Source organism: Columba livia, chromosome 1 (genome assembly GCF_036013475.1).
Source record: "Columba livia isolate bColLiv1 breed racing homer chromosome 1, bColLiv1.pat.W.v2, whole genome shotgun sequence".
NCBI classification, from domain to species: Eukaryota; Metazoa; Chordata; class Aves; order Columbiformes; family Columbidae; genus Columba; species Columba livia.
In genome coordinates, this window is record NC_088602.1 from 108,875,245 (window position 1) to 108,891,828 (window position 16,584).

Genomic DNA, 16,584 nt, shown 5'->3' on the forward strand with positions numbered 1-16,584 from the left:
AACCCTCAAAGCATACAGAGAGAGACAGAGAAAAAAAAAAAAAAAAAAGAAATGCCATCTGCTTGACCCAAAATAAAAATCTACTGGAACAGTTCTGCATAGGAAAGAAAATAAATTACCATCGTGGAGACCCTCAGTCATTTAGAGTCTCCAGTCAAGGCTGAGAGCCATTCTGAGACTGCAGGTTTTTCCTCTAACTTCACTCCCCGGCTCTGAGAGGAACTAGTTAAAGATGACATCACTGCTCATACTACCCTCCTCCCCCTCCCCATTCATTTGCTAAAAAAGCTGAGGCTGCTCCTCTCCCCCTGCATTGGCTCCAGATTTGGTCCTCGATCCTCACCAAATTCCCAGTCTGCAGCTGACCGCGCAGGTTGGTGTCAGTGTAGGACAGAGGATGCACCATCTCTACGTGCTCCTACAGCGTCCCCGCTGGCACCCACTTGAGAAATAAAACAGCCTTTCCCTTAAGAAATCAGAAGAGGTCTAACCTCGAGATGTATAGTGCATTACACAGCCAGCTCCGTTTACAGAAGGCAGTCTTCCTCTTTGAAGCAGGAAGGGGAGAAAGACCCTCCTAGGGGTTCTGCCTTCTGCCTTGTCTTCCTTAAAGCAGAGGACCCTCTCTGTGGTTTGCTGCATCCTCCTTGCGTTAGGACTGCAATCTATCTTTCTTTTTTTTTTTTTTTTTTTTTTAATTTCCCTCCCCCTGAGCATGACATCATCAGACACCAACTCTACTTCTGTAATAAAAAAGAATCCCAAGCAGAGCTACCTGGGACGAGGTCATCTGGAGGACCTAGGCGATGGTGGCTCCCAAGCAATTGTCGCTTCTCACAAAATCCTCTTCTCTTACACACTGTTATCTGGATTTAATAACCCTGCACTTGCTGCAGACCAGGACACCCAGCCGCTGGGCTGAGATCAGTCTCATTTCTATCCCTGCTGGCTCCACCGGCATCGACAGGGAGCAGGTACCTCCGGAGCGCTCCCCTGGTACCCAGGATTCACCTCACAACTCCATTTATTTCCCTCCTCTAACCTCTGGGAAGGATGCTGCAGCAAAATCCCTTGGCCGGCACTCCCAGCTGCTACACAGCAGCCGGCTGCGAGCACCCAGCGCACAGGCTGCCGGAGCCCCGGCACTCTCTGCCTAAAGCATCACTGAAGGGGGCCTTCCCAAAACACTGTCACAACTGACTGACAGCTGCAGGAGCCACCTGAGGGGCTGAGCTGAGGGGCCTGTTTGTTGCCAAGGTCACCGGCTGCCTCATTTTCCCTACCTGCCTTTTCTCTCCCAGGTTAGCGCGGGGGCTGGTGCTGGGGCTGCCCATCCCCGAGGTGTCCGGCAGTCACTGGGGTGGCTGAGGTGGGCCCTGCTGCCGCCGGGGTGAGGGAGGGATGGATGGATGGACGGCGGCTCTCAGGCTCTGCAGCCCCCTCATGCTCCCGTGCTCGTGGCAGCAGCCAGCAGCAGTGGTGGCAGCCACAGTGCTGGCAGAAGAAAAGAGTCTGTGTGTACATGCATATGTATAACATATGCCTTCCTATACCTACTATATATACACAGAGCTGCATGCAGATATAAACACAGACGTGCATTCTGGATCTCTTACCTCTACCAGCAATGCCGCAGATGTATCAAATATTGCACAAGCGACATGACCGATGGGGTAAGGCTGCGTTTGCAAACCTGCTCAGAGTTTTTTGTGAATTACCTGCCTATACAGCCTGCACACAAATATAACCCTCTTTGCTAGGTTGATTGGAGGTGAGTATTTGAGATATGGCTGTAAAACCTTCCCAAAACTCATGCAAACTCCTCTAAAAGGTATAGTGGGATGTCACAGACTTGTCACATGATGGTACTTCTTGGCACTCTAGAAATGTCTTACATAGCAGGACACTGCAGAAGTCTTTCAGCAGTGAAACCCCAGCAGCTCTCTGAATTAGGAACATGACGGTGCGCCAGGTCCCAGAGAAAATCCCTGCTGAAGACAGGGAGCCAGCGGGAAGCTGAAGGAAGTCAGTAAAAATCCTGCCTCAGGGTTTATTCATAACTCCCTCCTGCTTCTCTCCTTCTGCAGAGCTGTGTTTTGCGTGTGGGCTGGTAACACTTTCATATCAAACACCAGAGCCCTTCTGAATGAGCCAGGGTTGAAAACCTGACATCTTCTCTCAGCTGGGACACAGGAATGTTACGCACTCTGCAAAGAGCAGGTGGTGTTTCTCCGAGGTAGGATTGCTGCTACAGGGAGTTTCCTTCTCCATCTTTTAGCAAGGCGTGCAGCAGACACTGGCCTCCGGCACAGGCCTGAGACTGAGGAGTTATGACTGTGGTGGATGGGGATGTGGGACCATCTTCGAAGCTCCTCTGATGTGAACCTTGAGATAAATACAGAATAGCATGTCCTCTGCCACCACTCATTAGTCAAACCTCAGTTTTCTCACTGCTCTGATAAGGTTATCACAGTCATTAGCAAAGGGGGATCCTACCTACGTACACGCAGCAGCATCAATAACATCTCTGGAGTAACATCGATTATACATCATATACTAGATCAAAAGAGAAAAAAGCAGAAAGTGTGCCAGTTCACCAGTTAAATCTCCATATTTCCCTTCTAAATGAAAGAGGCATTTAACCCAGTTTCTTAAGGAAAAAAGGCAAACCCACTGTCTGTCCCCTGCATCCCATCCCTGGAATTTTTGAGTTCCCTGCCCATATTTGCCTTAATAATTTGATTATGTTCTACATAAATAAGTTCGTGAACATTCTAGGTGGAAAAAAAATCAAAAACCCCACAAATCAGTGCCACTCTCATTGAGGACAGCCAGGTAAAATTCAACTACTACACTTTCCAATGGGAACCTACTGGCTGGCTGGGCCTGTGCTAATGGTGGTCTACTTGTCCTGGGAGATAGAAAGGTGCCCTGTGGCTTTTCTGAGAAGGCAAAGAGCATTTCAGAGAGTAAAGGACAAGATGAAAAATCCACATTAAGTCTTACTTTTTGGTTTTCTTCAGTTAATGGGACAATTTTTTTACTGTTTCTGTTTTCTTAAATCTGCTTCTCAGACGTCTATCAGCACTTTGGATCTCAAGCACCCAGGTAATTTATCCCCTGAAGAAACATTTGGACATCCACTTTTTTTTTTTTTTTTTTTTTAAATCTTTGGTTCTCCTAATCGATGGCATTGTTTCAGTCCACATCTGGGACTGTTTGCAGACTGCTGGCTGGCTATAATCGCTCCCAACTCTATGAGTTCCATGCTCATTAGATGTTTTTCTAGGAAGGCAAACATACCCATTCCTGTAAGAAAGAACAGGCAAACAAAGTGTGGGATTGGGGGTGGAAAGAACCCAACATAAATAAATGAGGGCTGAAACAACATCCAGAGCTTCCTAAAGTCCCAATCAAAGAGGGACAAATCCTTCCAGCCAGAAGAAAGAGGAACTTGCCCACCTCTCCCATCATTTCCCCTCCTGTTACACAGATATTAACTAACAGTTTCATTTGGCAAAGGCAGATTGTTTCAAGTATTTGGGTGACCGAGTAGAAGATCAGTACTCAAATAAATGAGTGTCAAGTAGCAGCTCTGCCTTAATGTATGCATTTCAGTGTACCTTGGGGTATCTCCAAAGTAAATGGGGTAGAATATCCTCCATACTGCATGAATTCTCCACTTGCCTTAACAAATGCACCTTGTTCAGGATTTCCAATATCCTCTTTAATCTAGCACTATGCCTCCCATGAGCACAGTTTAACAAACATATTATAGTGTATAAAGGGGTGTTCTCCATTTTGAGCATCATTCAGAGGTGAGCTGAGAGTTCTGGACTACTTTTCTGCTTTGACTAGTCTTTAAACGCAATCAAGTCTGGTAACAGACATGAAGAAGTCAGCAGATGAATGTCACACATCCATTATACATCCTCTGCTATTTTTAACATTACAGAGTATACTGAAAGGAAGAACTGAAAGTCCTCTCCTTTAATGATGTCCCTGCAATTTTCAAAAAAATTCTAAATTTCAATACTCTTCCATTTCAACCCAAAATGTTACAAAGTAAATCAAGGTCATGGCTGTCTGTCACTTCCCCAAATTACTCTGAAGTAAAGACTGCCCTCAGCCAAATAGTATCAGTCTAAATAGGAACTCAGCCTCTCCTGTTACATTATTCCAGGGAGGTTTCAATTTCAAAGCTGACTTGGACTACATAGAAGTTAGCTTTCAAGCAGAAGCAGCATGAATATTCCTCCCTCCCCTCTATTTTACCTTCTCAAGGAAAGAAAGAAGAAATAAGACCCAGTACCAGTTCTGCTGACCTGACACAAGAGAAGGAGACAGAACGGTACAGCATTCCTCTGAGACAAAATCTCAGTGCCATTTTTTCATCGCCTATTTTCCCTCCTGCTTCACTTGACTACGTGGTACCCTGAAAACAGGCTGCTCCAGCCTGCTGTTCCCGTTTCAGAGGAGTCACCCATCCTCGGCAGGGGCAGCTCTGAGCATCTTGCCATTAGGCAAGTGACAGCAACTTGACTGGCCCTGAAGATCCTCATTGGGGTTGTGCTTCTTATTGAGTCAGGCCTTCACAAACAGACACAGCCCAGCAAGGTGCAGCTGGAAAGTGAGAAATGAAAGACAAAAAGGAAGAAGGAAAGAGAAATCTGGAAGGGAAAGAAACAAGAAAGGAAGGAGAGGGGCTATTGCCATTTTCCACTTTCCATGTACCTGCCATACAGTTTGAATGGCAGGCGTGCCCTGGGCACACAGTACAGCTCACACGTTCATCACATTACCTTTGCTGTACTTCATTCACCACAGCTGGGTTTCATGTCCCCAGCAGGTAGCAGCCTCAGTGACAGCCAGACACCTAATTCCAGCCTCCAAGGCTTCATGCCAGGCCCTTTGCAAAGGCTGGTCTTGATTTTAACATTCATACAATCACAGAATGTCCTGAGCTGGAAGGGATCCACAAGGATCATTGAGTCCAACTCCTGTCCCTGCATATGACAACCCCACAGTTCACACCATGTGTCTGAGGGTGTTGTCCAGTCTCTTCTTAAACACTGTCAGGCTTGGGGCCGTGACACCTCCCTGGGGAGCCTGTTCCAGTGCTCCACCACCCTCTGGGGGAAGAACCTTTTCCTCATGTCCAATCTAAACCTCCCCTGGCACATCTTCCTGCCATTCCTTCGGGTCATATTTTTTACATGCTGGAGCTATGAACTGAATGTTGTAAATTCAGGTAACTGTTGACATGGGGAGAGGAGATGCAAAATGGCGAGAAAGTGCAGTAAAAAATAATTATACAGTAAAAAATAATGGTTCTGTAATACAGAAAATGTAGTATATTTTGGACATGCTGAGCTGAAGATTTCTGAGGAGGCAGGAGGGGAAATGTCAGAGTTGGAGCAGTAGGGAGGGACAATGGGAGGCAGCAAACAAGTTCAGAGCAATAATTTCATTTTGCAAGCCTTTCCTCTTTTTGCAGTAACCGTATTCTGGGCTAGTCTTCTAGCTGCCATCCATGTGAAATGGGTGTTGCTTTGCCACAAGCAACGTAAGACATATTGCAGATGCTTGTAGCAATGGAAAATACCAAAAGTAAAGTTCCACAAAATGCAAATGGTAATAACTAATAGCATACTCATGCCTGGAAGTGAGATTGTCAAAGCCATTCTGAAGGGTTCATCAAGAAAACCACTTGGTTTTGAGAAGCTCAACTTCCATCTTACTACATTAGGGCAGAGAGTGGTCTCTTAGTATTTGGGAGGTAAGTAAATGGTATTTCTAGGAGACAAACAGCTCATGTATTATTAAAATACTGAAGAACCAGAAAACAATGCAATACAATAAAGATGCATCTTGAGGTTTTTGGGGATAGCACTTGGAGGGGGGAGTAGATTCCACTACCAGGTTTTGGACCATTACCCTTACCCATCTGCGTATGCAGGCACCTTCATGTTGCCACAGACCCATGTTCTCACCCTCACTGAATATTATGTTAAAACCAGAAAGCATCAGGCTGTTCATGTCCTTATAGTGGTTCTGTCCTTTAAAAGACTGCATTAAATAGCAGGCACTTTTCTCACACATCATAAAAAAACATTTTTCAAGGCTACAACGTCACTGCCTCAGGGTCCGTTCATAACATCAATGCACGAAGCACAACTCTTCTGCTTACTACAAGGCAGGCCTTTCTTATAGTCAGTTATATGTCCTATACACTGTCATTTCTTAAACCAGAATCAATGAGTAAAAGCCAAGTGCTGCTCCTCCACCAGTTTGACACGTGTCTGTCTTCATGGAAGAGCACCACCATCAGGAGATAACTTTCGGCTGAAGCACCTGCAAGGTGCTCTGTGATACTTGACATCTTCACAGCTGTCTGTCCTTCTTGGTGCCTGCTCCTCTTCTCCCCCTACACCCTCCTTCCCAGAAACAGGGCTCGGTCACAGAAACCAGATCATGAAGCTAGCTTGGGCGAATGTTCTCATTTTCCTCTGCTTTTAGTATTGGTTTTGCTGCAGCTGTAGCAACTGCACATGTTGGAGCTAACAATGGAAAAGCTTCTACAGCTGTGTGGGCAGATTTTAAAACTTCCCTGCTGGTCCTTAGGCCAGTTTGGGTTGTATCTAATGCAGACAATTTTTGAAATTGGAAGCATGTTTGGAAACATCAGAAGTTATTCTTTTTGCTCACCTATTATCTCAATTTAAGTTGTGTATGTGTGTATGTGCTATGTGTATTTTGGGAACTTGTGCAATACTTAAAGGTGCAGCATTTCAAGTATCACATATATGTACGCACACACATATAAAAATAGACACATATATATGTCATCACTATATATGCATATGCATGTAAGCGTACTACATTTGACTTGGCAGTGCATAGCTCTAACACCAGCACCCACCACTTTGCTCCTGCAGCTCCGGGCCACTGGGCTACCATGAAGACGCTCCAGCTCCACATTACATGGTCGCTCCACGGGAGAAAGTGGCTCCTTCCTCCATACATGGCCATCCAAGCATGAGGGAGTTTGGTGGCAGCAGTAACATGAAAGCCAGTGCCTCACCTCTCCAGAGGACTACTCGCTACCTGGGCTTCCTGCGTGGAGCTTCAAGGAGCGCCATTTTTTCACTGCAGAAAGGAGAAGCCCACCTGGGCACTTTTCTCTGGCTACCTGGGTGTGCAGCCCCTGGGTGGCTGACTAGGAGTGACCCTCCTTGGGGGCTCCCTGCTCTACCCCAGGCTACCTGGCTGTGCTGGCACCAGGGGACAGTCACCAAGCAAAGGCCACTGGAGCTATGCCTGCTCTCACCTTGTTTGTAAAAGGCCAGGTCCTCAATATGCTGTATGTAGTGGCAGCTGCGAATTATCAAGGCACTTGGTGGTGAAGATTATTACAGTTTTCTGCTCTTCTTCCTGCCATGACTACAGGGTGCCGCTCAGTCGCGCACATACACTGTACAACCAGCTTTTAGCCTTGTTTCTTGCAGAAACAAGTGGGATGGGATCATGCTGCCTGCATGGTTTTGCCTTCCCCTGTCCCTGGCCACCATAGCCTCACTAGCCAACACGGGTCAAATCCACATGGGGACAACCAGGTGGGTAGGTGACATTGGGGTGCAAAATAAGAACTAAAAAAATTCATTTTTTCTCACAGATTGAAGAAATGATGAGATTTTTCACGTCACCCGCTGTATTCACTGTGCAATACACTACCATGGCACTAGTTTTCAGTACTGATCCTGTTTTATGTTAGAGTCTCAAAAATTAGTAAGAAGCAGCAAAACTTTCTACTCATCAGGACATAAAGTTTATTTCTCTTAGTTTAACTAATGCATCATCAGGCTGTGAAATAGAACCTGGATTGTCCTGGAATGAAAAAAAAAAACAAATTTGAACTGAATCTTGAATACTTCCCCAGGTAACAGGGATACTTTTTACCTGTCTACTCTTCCTGCTATCCTGTTTTGTTTGCATGCTGCCCTGTGCTTTGGGAGAATTATGATGTGGTTTACAAGTCTTAAGATGATAAAAGGTGTTGTAGCAGGATCAATATATTTGCCTGGTATTTTGTCACCAGGAGCAGAATGGAAATGTTTTTAAACACGGATTGTACTAGTATAAATATCTTGGGTTCATAATGTACCTTTCACTCACAACTCACTAATTAAAAGATGTGAATATGTGGCTCCATTCATTTCTACGTAAACCAGTAGTGCCTCAACTGCCACGCTATTTGGGTATCAGGTGCAAAATAAGGATGGCAGAAAAGCATCCTCTCATTGACACTTTTTTTGCCCAACAGCATATCACTCACTTTGTCTGCTTGAAACCTCTGCTTAGCTACAGGTGATTGTGCCATGCTCCTTAGAACAACCCAGTCCTGAGTTATTTGAGTTTTATATTGTAACTGTATTATGTTTATTGTCTTACACTAGTGTTTCCAGCCTTCCCCATCCTTTTCCACAAGATTTTCTTCCTGTTTATTTCAGAAGAACTATTGACTGTGTCATAAATATTGATGTTTGACTTAATATATTTTGCTTTTAGCCTGGCAACTCTATATTTCTGCTTGCCAGGGCTTTGCTTTTCAAACAGCTAAAGACACAATTGTTATAATACAGATTAATAACTGCTTGAAAACACTGTAAGGTTTTTCAATGTCAATAGAAATAAAAGTCACATTTAAGTAACCCACTGCCTAAAATAGTAACCATGCCATTGTCCTAGCACAACTTGTATCTGAAAGTCCTGCAAGCCACCCAGTGAGAACTGCCCTATTCTGACCTGTTACAACAAGGCAGAACTGCAATAATCTCATAGCATTTATCGTGTGCTTTGCGGCATGCTCTACCCACAAACTCAAACCACCACCTCGGGAACTGTCACTCTGTACTGACTACATTGGTACAAATCACTATTACTTACCTAATAATTAATGTCACTTGATGGAAAAGGATTGTGGAGCCTGATTTTCAGTGCTACACTTTCAGTCCTGCCTTCTTGCTTTGATATCGAGTTAAACCTTGAAGATATATCTGCTGAATTTTACTGACAAATTACATTTATCATCTACTTGCCTGTCTTGTTAAGAGTCTGAGATGTAATACATATTAAAATAGTACATATGATTTTCCTGTTAGAGCACTTAGCACATACCACTCTTACATACCATGCTTGATTTGCAACATAAGTGACCCCCAGGGAGAAGTCAAGCTAGGGGATTAGTGACCTCTATAAGCAGTGACCACAAAACCAGGAATCCAACAGGAATTATTCCCAAGTGAGTTTGCCATCTGCTACCCTAGGAGAACCACCCTGATTCCTTTCAACACACACAGAATTTAATATGATCAGGGGAATTCTGTATTTATTCCTTCATATCTGTTCGCTTCATCTGTCAGATCTGAAGGAGTCGATCATCATCTGCCCTGTGAGCTAGGAGTGCTCTGTTTATGTTACAACCAGAAAACCACCAGCCTGTGGTGGTGGGGCTGAGCTATCCCTCTGGAGAGGCCAGTCCAGGAGGCAGCAGGAGAAGCAAGGATGGACATGGTCACGGTAAAAGCAGGAAAGAAAAGAGCCTGGAAAAGATACATGCAACTGCATATTTCTCAATCTTATTGTGGCTGGCTCTGTGTGTCTAAAAAGCTACATCTGCTACTGAAATTTCTCTTCCAGACTGAAACGGAGGAAGAAAGCACCTGAGCACGTGTCCTTGATTGAGGGACCAGTTGTCTCTTCTGACAAGCTTTGACCACCTGCTGCTTTTAGCTAAAAAATAGCTTAAAAGCCAAGTGTCTGTGCTTGTCTTGGTGACAGTGCGAGGGGAGAACACTAGTATTTCCACCCTGTCATCGTCACCACTCTGGGAAAATGAAGAGAGGGACATACATAATCAAATGTGGGAGAGAGATGAGTTGAAGTATATCTACCTGCTGCCTATAACAGCCACAAACTGTTCAGAGAAGTGAAAAAAGGAGAAGACATTGAGCCTTTATGTTCTGGAATGAATGGCTGCTTTTTTTTTTTTTCAGAGATGAGCTGGCTTAAGCTGAACTCCTTCATAAGAAAGGGAGACAGTCCATGTCAAAGCTTTCTCTGTGAGAGGCCATAGTGGCCCTCTCCATCTGGAATGGTGCACTGGTAAAATCCTGTCCCAGCCACAGCCAAGATGCCTGGTTGCATCCAGGTGAGGCCAAGGCTGTGAACATCCAAGTGTCTTCTATATACCAAAAGTTTCCACTGATGCTAAAAATGCTCAGTCTGGAAGACAGTAGCCTATTTGGGCAGGCCGGTGGCTGAGGCTGATGTGTGCAACAGCAGTGGCAGGGCTGCAGTGAGCAGCGGTGGTAATCCTCTTTGTGGATCAATCTTTAAAAAGCAGAAAAAAAAAGTTTGCACAGAGCCATGTGGCACCATGACAATATGCAAGGGAATGTCATCATGCAACTATTTCCTCTGAGTTTCACTAGACAGCCCTGAATTTTGAAGGAATATTGATAGGCCAAAGGAAAAGCCTTAGTGCTACTTAATTTTGACAGATAGAAAAAATAATGCCTTGTGCAAAGCATGATAGCTTGATGGTCCGCTTTGTCCCTTTTCATCAAGGACCAGCTCCCAGATGCTGTAGCCAGGATAAAGCACAAGTCAAATACAAGGAACCAGAAAAGCAGAGAGATTTTATGAGTAAATATTTACAAGGGAGAGTGGAAGCGGGGGGGGGATGTACATAAAGTATATGAAGCAAATGGTGCAGAAGAGACAGGCACGATGATACAGAACTGCCTGATTTGAAATCGAAACCCAGGCTGCTGGGGAGGCATGACCTACCTCATTTATTCACCACAGTCTACAATTAGAAGTCATTCAAACAATTTATCTCAATTCCTTACTCAGCTACGTTGCTATTTGATAGGAAAACAGCTTCTCCCTGCTAGCATCTGTGAGGCCTGGCTAAACTTCTATTCATAGTAAATCTGGGACTAATGTTATTAAAATCCTTGGTTGTTGTACTCTTCTTGAAAAATATTGTGCTAACAGCTATATAGATGGTATTAGCTCATGCAGACGTCATGCCTTTTGCTTTGGTATTGGCAACAGTGACTGAAGTTGGTTAGACAAATGTGGCTGGGCTTTGCTGTTTGCAAATGAGCGGTGCTGCAGACTGCCTAGCTGCTTTTCTGTTTCTGCCCTTCCTCTGTTCGCAAATGCCCCTGTGTTCAGCTGCTTTGGCTGACTTAACATGGGTCAGTACCTGTCCTGGGATGGAGACCCGCCGAGCTGAGCCAGTCTTTGGCACACTGCTCCACGCTGCACAGCTATCTACTGTGCAAGGTTATTGCACAGCGTCCATGAGGTAGGAATACAAAATGCCATGAATGGGAATTAGAAAAGGTAAAATCATTTCTCTCTGACAGCATTTAAAATCTGCTTCCCTGGCCCTTTGAAATACGCTTCTCAACAAAGCTCCCTGTTCAAATAAAACCAGTGCACTGTACTCTGGATTGGTCACAGGCATCTTTGTTCTGCACCCACACAAAATTAGAAGTGACACTTTACTTCCATTGCAGGCCAGACATCAAGCAGAGTCATGTCCCCACTTACAGTTTATCTAAAGCCATAGCTGGCTTTTTAGGGATCAAAGAGGAGGGGGTATAGGAGGGGGATACTGTTCAGAGCAAGACTGGGAACAAAACAGTACAGTTTAGGCATTTGTGTCTTTGACTGCTTCATGTTTGCTTTTCAAATGGCTGAAATGTAATGTGGCAGTGAAATTATGTAAAGCACAAGACACCAAGTGGTGGCCTATGAAGCATTTTCAGTTTGTTAGTACTTTAGCTCTCTGCAGTACCTGTTGCAAAGGTATGGGGTTAGACCGGCATCAATCAGCGCCGTCTCACTAAGGGCAGCGCAGTGGAAAGCCAGGCTAAAGGCTCAGAGGGCTTCGCAAACTGAGTATACAAAGTATCACTGGGGTACAAAGCACACGGTCAGAGTCCCACCGCGGGGACAGGATGTTTGGAAAGGGCATGTACAGTTTTTTTTTCTCATGACTTGGACTTTCTTTCAAAGGAATCCCATTTAAACCAGCTTGCCTCTCCCCGGATCAGCATGTCTGCATTACAACCAGCTGGATGCCCCAGCCCTCTCCCCATCCTGTAACTGGTTTTCAAGTTTACAAGTATCACAAATGAGTTCATTTCCCCTCATTAACTCCCACAAGTAGTCACCGCTCCTCTGAACTCTGTATTTCTCTGCCTCCAAATCCCTCGGGAGCTGCTGGGGCTGAAAAAGCCCTTCTCGACAAGAGCAGTTTCGGACGGCTGCCCAAACGAGAAGAATGAAGGGGGCCTCATTAGACTGGACATGGCACTCACAGAACGGATGGGGAGGGGGATTAAATCAATGGAGAAATTTAAAAGGCAGAAATCTGAGCAGCTTCATTTTTTCAGATAATTGCTTTCAGCAGGTTTCTTATTCGTTACAAGCCTCAGTCAAAGTGGTATGACAAACTATTGATCTAATGCTTCCCAATTCAGTTTATTCCTCTCTTTCCATCCCAGGCCTCTAATTTTCTCGCTTCTCTTAGCAGCCCACTAAGTCCTTAAACTGGCAGCTGAGATTCCAGACCCTCCCCACTATCAGCTACTGCTCCACATATGCAGCATGGAAATCTTTTTGACCCTGGAAAGCCTTGCATTAAATAGCTAGTTTGACAACCTTACTGTGCCCACTGCATGCCAGATAAACTCTTGGACTCTCTTGCTGACAATTACAACTGTTCTTCTGCCATGCATTAGGCTGTATTTTCTTTCAGTCCAGGGTTTCTTTCCCTCTTGTTCTGTCTCGTGATTTTTGTACCACAGGCTCACACAGACATTTTCTCGAATAGCAGAACAAATAACCTAAGGCAACCGCACAGTTAGGGTGAGACTTGGCACAGGGATACTAAAGAGCATGTGCATTTCCCTCCAAAACCCAGCACAGAAGACATGATAACATCGAAGGCTGAAATAAAAATACAAAAAGTATAATAAGGTTAGGTGAAAGGACTTTCATCCCCTTCCTGTACATGACATACACTGAGGAGAAACATTTGTCATCCACTGCAAAACTTCCTTTAATGACCCTTGGCTAGTCAAATTATTCCAAAATGTGAAAAGCAAAAAGAAATCCAACCAAAGCCACCATATGGATATGTTCATTCCTGAGAGAGGGCACGTTCCAGTCATCAAAATGCTGGATAGCATGTGAAGAGGTCTGGGCTTCGGTCCCAGCTATCACAAAGGCTTTACATATGATCTTCAGCAAACCACTCAGCGTGGGATTCAGTTGCTTAAACAAAGGTGTCCAGTACCATTTGAGATGCCCTAGGGTATCCAACACATCTGTGTGTGGCTGGTTGATACAAAATAGGACCCTGGGGCAGCAGCCGGAGGCCAGGCAGGATTTAGACACCTGTACTGCATCCAATACATCCAGTACATCCATCCACTTTCTGAGTGTCTGCTAGAGATAGCTCATGCAGTTTTCCAAGTCTCGAAGCTTCTAAGCTAACACACCCATTACACACCTTTCCTGAACCCCGGTGTCCTGTATCATCAATGACAAGCTATAATAATGACCTATATGTTGCATTAGAATATTAATCTTTTGGCCAACTTTTTCACTGAAAAAGCATATTTTCATTCCTTCCTGCCCACAGCAGTCTGTTTTTTGCTCAAAGTGAAGAGTTTAAAGCTGCTTATGGTCTACTAAGATGGGGCCAGGCACTTCATGCCATCTAGTCCACTCACACTTGGCTTTTGGGCTCTATGCCACAGGTCCCTTTATTGGCCAGGAAAGCTGCTATCACCTCAAGCAATGTAGCAGCTCATTTGTTGTATTTGTCACTGCAGTCATGCATTAGGCTTTATTAGGAGTGAGAGGCATGAGCTATAAAACCCTGTATGGGGACTGCATCATGATGTGTGATATTCTGCAGCATTTGCTAATCAACTGTGACATCACAGTCTCCCGATACATATTATGTTGTAGGTTGACCAGTCACTACATGGAGATGCTGGCCAAGCTCAGTGCGAGGCCCCATTTTAATATTGGTCTTTTTGCTGCTATGGGGGCAAGGGGGTGGGTGCTCACACAGCTGTTCCCTACAAGCCCTGTGCCAGGATCTGGTCATCCTGTGATGCTGTGAGAACAACTGGGAACTGATAACCACAAACCCTTTAATATGATCCAGTTATCACAGCACACTGAGAGCCAGCTGCCCAGAAGTAGGTTTATGCCCTCATTGCTGATTTTGAAAGACTAGAAGCAGTCTTGGCCATATAATTTGAACAGCTCCTGCTGGTTGTATATTTGCTGAGATAAGTCTTACATGTGAAGCCTGCTTTAAGTCTGCCCCGCCACAGCCTTCATACCTTGACAGGACACCTTTAAAGTTGCTTTTCTTCCAATGGTATGTTTTTGGAACAGCTGGTGCCATATTTAACATGCTAATGCCAACAACCATCACAACAGCTATTATTCCAGTAAGTGATTGCATCTTGATTACAGACTGCAGAGCAGCCAGAGAAACCCCATTCTCCATCCTCTTAACAGGAGATAACCCACCCTGTTACCTTCCCTTTTGGTTACCAGTCCCCAACTGCCTCATTTACTCTATTACCCTCATGCCCCAGGACCTGTGCTGTGTGAAGCACAGTTTCATACTCCTCACTGCTGCAATTGTGTCACTTGACAAGAGCAGTGCCTGAAGCAGGCTCCAGTCAGGCTCTGCTCTCCCTGACCCAGGGTACCCATCCCACCAGGCAGGAGCTGGCAGGGCTGGGAACACCCTACACCCCACAGCCCAAAGCCAGGGACTGCAGGCAGCAGGACCCCTCTCCCCCAAAGGCAGTGCTGCTCACAGGGTTTGCCCACAGATCATGCTGGGGCTTGAGTCCATTTGGTCTCCCAGCACCTCTGGAGAGGTCCATGGGCCAGTTTATCTAGTCCATTGCAGTTAATCCCTCGTGACGGAGAAAGCTATAAACTCCCCAACACACTCAGAGAAGCTGACGTGTCCGCCCCTTGATGTCTTTGGAGTGTTGAGCAAATATCCCCCTCCCAAAACACCAAGCCCAGCAAGGCATGAACGGGTGCCGCTGCCCCGCCAGCCATCACAGGCTGAACGGCAGTGCCCTTGCTGCTGCTGGTGGCCAGGGCCTGCTGTCACCTCCTACAGCTACGAGAGCATAAGCTCTGAGGAGGCTTTACAGCACAATCGCATTTCAAAATTCAGAACTGTCAGTGAGTCTTTCAGAGGCAGAAAACTTTGGCAGTTGCAGTTGTTGGTGGCCAGAGGCCATTCCTGATGCATATAATGCAGACAGGGCGTTGGCTCTCACCATGATTTACTGTGCGCTCAAAACCTAAATCACAGTTTCCTCCTGACTACTTGTGGGTGCAATGACATAAGAAAGGGAATGAAGCATTTCCATGGAATCCTTCTTTCTCCCAGTTTGCAAAAACATTTGTTTCCTCCATCCTATCAAGGTTTGACATTCAGACTTCACTTGTGCTGTTGAGAAATTGCAACTGGGTTTCAAAGTCCAGCCCAAAACCTGGGAGACTCCTGCACATCCTTCTGTTTCTGTGCTTCTGCCTTATCATGAGGTGAATATGGGCAGCATATAATTTTCTGATAGCTTTTCAGGAGTAAAGAACATAGACACAAGGACTCAGGATTTCTATCCACTGCCACCTCCTCCCAGGTCTGACACTGCTACTGCCCACATGTCACCCTCAGGTTCATGCCAACCCCTGCATCTCTGCTTTAGCTGAGTGGAAGCTCTCTCAAACTACAGGCTGTAAAAGACATCCAAAGGCCAGACACAAGGATTTCAATAGGGGTAGGATGACTCCGTCCCTCATTTACTGGTCATTTATGAAAGTGAGCACAGATCTGCTGGGGACAAAGCTGTGAGGATCTCTAGCACTCACTGGCTGAGGTGCCCTGAGCCACCAGACCAGGACAGGGACCTGGCATCCTACTGTGCACCCAGCATCAGAAAAGCTCCAGAGACCACTGTCTAGGGGGTGCAGAAACTGCCTCAAAGCCCCAGTGAGTAGGAGGACCACAGCTGTGCCTCCTGCTCCACAAGGATGGCTACAAAGTGAACACCTTTGTCCACGCTGCCCTTTTCCTCAGACACCAGCAGAGCAAATTGGTCCTCCCTTCACCCTGCCCATGCCAGGCCAGGGGTTGCACAGGCAGCACAACCGCTGCCCTGCTACCGTGACTGAATTAATACAAAATCCAGCATTACACCAGCTGCTACTAGGTCTGTACTATCCAAAACCAACCAGGATAGCTGGCAACAGCAAAGTAAAATATCACATCAACTGTGTTTTTGAGGGACTTCATAAGAGGCCAACAAAAGCAAGGACATTCAAAGCTCTCAGCTAAGCATAGCAAGAGGTCTCAGCGGAGAGTCAGATGACGAGAAACAGATTTGCTGCATTACATAGTCATGTCAAAGGGCTGTGCTGGAGCTTTAGCTGACAGCAAGTCTGAATTTC

At 45.5% G+C, this 16,584-nt stretch overlaps 1 protein-coding gene across 5 annotated transcripts in view; it reads right to left on the minus strand.

Moving 5' to 3' along the window:
- The window catches only part of NHS (NHS actin remodeling regulator), a 262,102-nt gene that overhangs the window by 53,747 nt on the left and 191,771 nt on the right, over positions 1-16,584 (minus strand). The window contains exon 1 of one of the 5 annotated variants that reach the window (XM_065072259.1): positions 492-5,343. The exons of 3 other annotated variants lie outside the window; for them this stretch is intronic. In XM_065072259.1, the coding sequence (XP_064928331.1) occupies positions 492-717 (226 nt within the window). In that variant the 5' untranslated portion in view covers positions 718-5,343. Of the gene's footprint in view, positions 1-119; positions 205-491; positions 5,344-16,584 lie in introns of those variants that run through there. One more of the 5 variants, XM_065072268.1, reaches the window with a different exon arrangement.